Below are 2,382 nucleotides of genomic sequence, written 5' to 3'. Positions count from 1 at the left end.
AAAAAAAAAAAAAAAAAAACTTAGTAGAATAAAACAACCATTTTATTAACCTGACAAGTTTGGGGTCAGCAATTCAGACAGGATGGCAGGAATGGCTTGTCACTGCTCCAAAATATCTAGGAACTCAGCTAGGGACACTTGGAGGCTGCAAGCTGAAAACTTTTAGAGGTTCATTCCCTTACATGCCTGGCGGTTGATGCTGGCTATTGGCTGGGGTCTCAGATGGTGCTGCCATCTGAAATACTTTTTATTTATTCATTTAATTTTGAGATAGGGTCTCACTCTGTTGCCCCGGCTGGAATGCAGTGGTGCAACCATAGCTCATTGCAGCCTTGAACTCCTGGCTTCAAAGGATACTCCCACCTCAACTTCCCAGAGTGTTGAGATTATAGGCATGAGCCACTGCACCCAGCTTGGGAGAGTAATTAGGGTACACTTCTTAATGGGAAAATTCTAGAATCGCAGGATCACTCTGATCCTCTCCAGAGTGGGTCAGGAGATACTGTTATAGCCAACTTTGGAAAATGTAATCCAGGCTGGGCATAATCACAGCACTTTGGGGGGTTGAGATGGGAGAATCAGTTGAGGCCAAGAGTTTGAGACTAGCCTCGGCAACATAGCAACACCCAGTCTACCCAACTTTACAAAATTGTTTTTAAAATTAGCTGGGTGTGGTGGTGCATATCTATAGTCCCAGCTACCCTGGAGGCTGAGGTGGGAGGATCACCTGAGTCTAGGAGCTTGAGGCTGCAGTGAGCTATGACTGCACCACTACATATCAGCCTGGGTGACAGAGTGAGATCCTCTCAAATAAAAAAAAAAAAGAAAAAGAAAATATAATCTGGGTTCGTGCCTGTGATCTCAGCACTTTGGGAGGCCGAGGCGGGCAGATCACGAGGTCAGGAGTTTGGGACCAGCCTGGCCAACATAGGACAGGCCAACATAGGACGGGGTTTCACCATGTTGGCCAGGATGGTCTCCATCTCCTGACCTTGTGGTCCACCCACCTCGGCCTCCCAAAGTGCTGGGATTACAGGCATGATCCAAATATATATATAATCTGAAAATACAGCTTGCCACAAGAAGAAATTAGAAATTTTAATCTACACTATCTGCATGGTCCAGGAAATGCTTGATCTATCAATTAACTTAAATAGGCCCTGGTTGTTAGCACCTGGGGACTCCAGGCAGCAGCAAATGCAAATCCACTCTGGAGAGCGACGCTCTGGACCTAGATCTCACAGAATTCCCACAGATGATCACACTTGTACAATCAGAAATTACAAAACAAATGAAGACACCACCTGCTGGGAACAGGACTTTGTTTAAGCAGTAGAGAACAGAAATTGGCCCTTTCCTTACCAAACCCCGGCCAAGACTCTTAAGAACTGCAGGGAGAGAGAGCATTGCAGGAGGGCCAGGGAAGACAATGGTGGCCAGGATCTGATGCCAACAGGGAGCTCGGGGGAGGTTCTCTTTCAGATCCAGTTTCTCATCCTCACGTTGATTCTACCGTCCTTAGGTAACTTCCAGGCAGGAGAGGATGGTCGGATTCTGAAACGTTTCTGTCAATGTGAGCAGCGCAGCCTGGAACAGCTGATGAAAGACCCGCTGCAGCCTTTCGTGCCTGCCTACTATGGCGTGGTGCTGCAGGATGGCCAGACCTTCAACCAGATGGAAGACCTCCTGGCCGACTTCGAGGGCCCCTCCATTATGGACTGCAAGATGGGCAGCAGGTGGGGCTGGGGCAGGGGGTGGGCATTATTGAAAATAGTACCCAGTCCATTTTTCAAGTGGTTGTACCAGTGTAGCTTCCCACCACCATGTATGAGTGTTCCAGTTTTCCCAATCATCCCAGATTCTCACCGGTACTTGGTACTGTTTTATTAACTTAAGCCATTCCAATGGGTTTGGAATAGTATCTCTCTTTTTTTTTCCTTTGAGACAGAGTCTTACTCTGTCACCCAGGCTGGAGTGCAGTGGTGCAATCTTGGCTCACTGCAACCTCTACCTCCTGGGTTCAAGCGATTCTCCGATATAAACCTCCCAAGTAGCTGGGATTACAGGCGCCTGCCGCCATACCTGGCTAATTTTTGTATTATTAGTAGAGATGGGGCTTTACCATGTTGGCCAGGCTGGTCTCAAACTCCCAACCTCAGATGATCTGCCTGCCTTAGCCTCCCAGAGTGCTGGGATTACAGGTGTGAGCCACCATGCCTGATCTGCAAGAAGTGGACTCTAATTGCTCTCGCAAGCTGGGTGCAGTGGCTCACGCCTATAATCCCCCCTACACACACACACACTCACACACACACATTTTCTCACTCTCCAACTCTCCCATTTCAGTCTTTTTTTTTTTTTTTTTTACGGAGTTTCGCTCTT

The 2,382-nt window shown here is 47.8% G+C and overlaps 1 protein-coding gene across 2 annotated transcripts in view; it reads left to right on the top strand.

Annotated features, from left to right (window-relative positions):
* The window catches only part of ITPKC (inositol-trisphosphate 3-kinase C), a 24,574-nt gene that overhangs the window by 11,205 nt on the left and 10,987 nt on the right, over window positions 1–2,382 (top strand). For both annotated transcript variants that reach the window (XM_017503173.2, XM_017503175.2), the window contains exon 3: window positions 1,523–1,736. In XM_017503173.2, the coding sequence (XP_017358662.1) occupies window positions 1,523–1,736 (214 nt within the window). The remainder of the gene's footprint in view (window positions 1–1,522; window positions 1,737–2,382) is intronic.

Source organism: Cebus imitator, unplaced genomic scaffold (assembly GCF_001604975.1).
Source record: "Cebus imitator isolate Cc_AM_T3 unplaced genomic scaffold, Cebus_imitator-1.0 Scaffold306, whole genome shotgun sequence".
Lineage (NCBI taxonomy): Eukaryota > Metazoa > Chordata > Mammalia > Primates > Cebidae > Cebus > Cebus imitator.
This window is presented reverse-complemented; position numbering and strand designations above follow the sequence as displayed.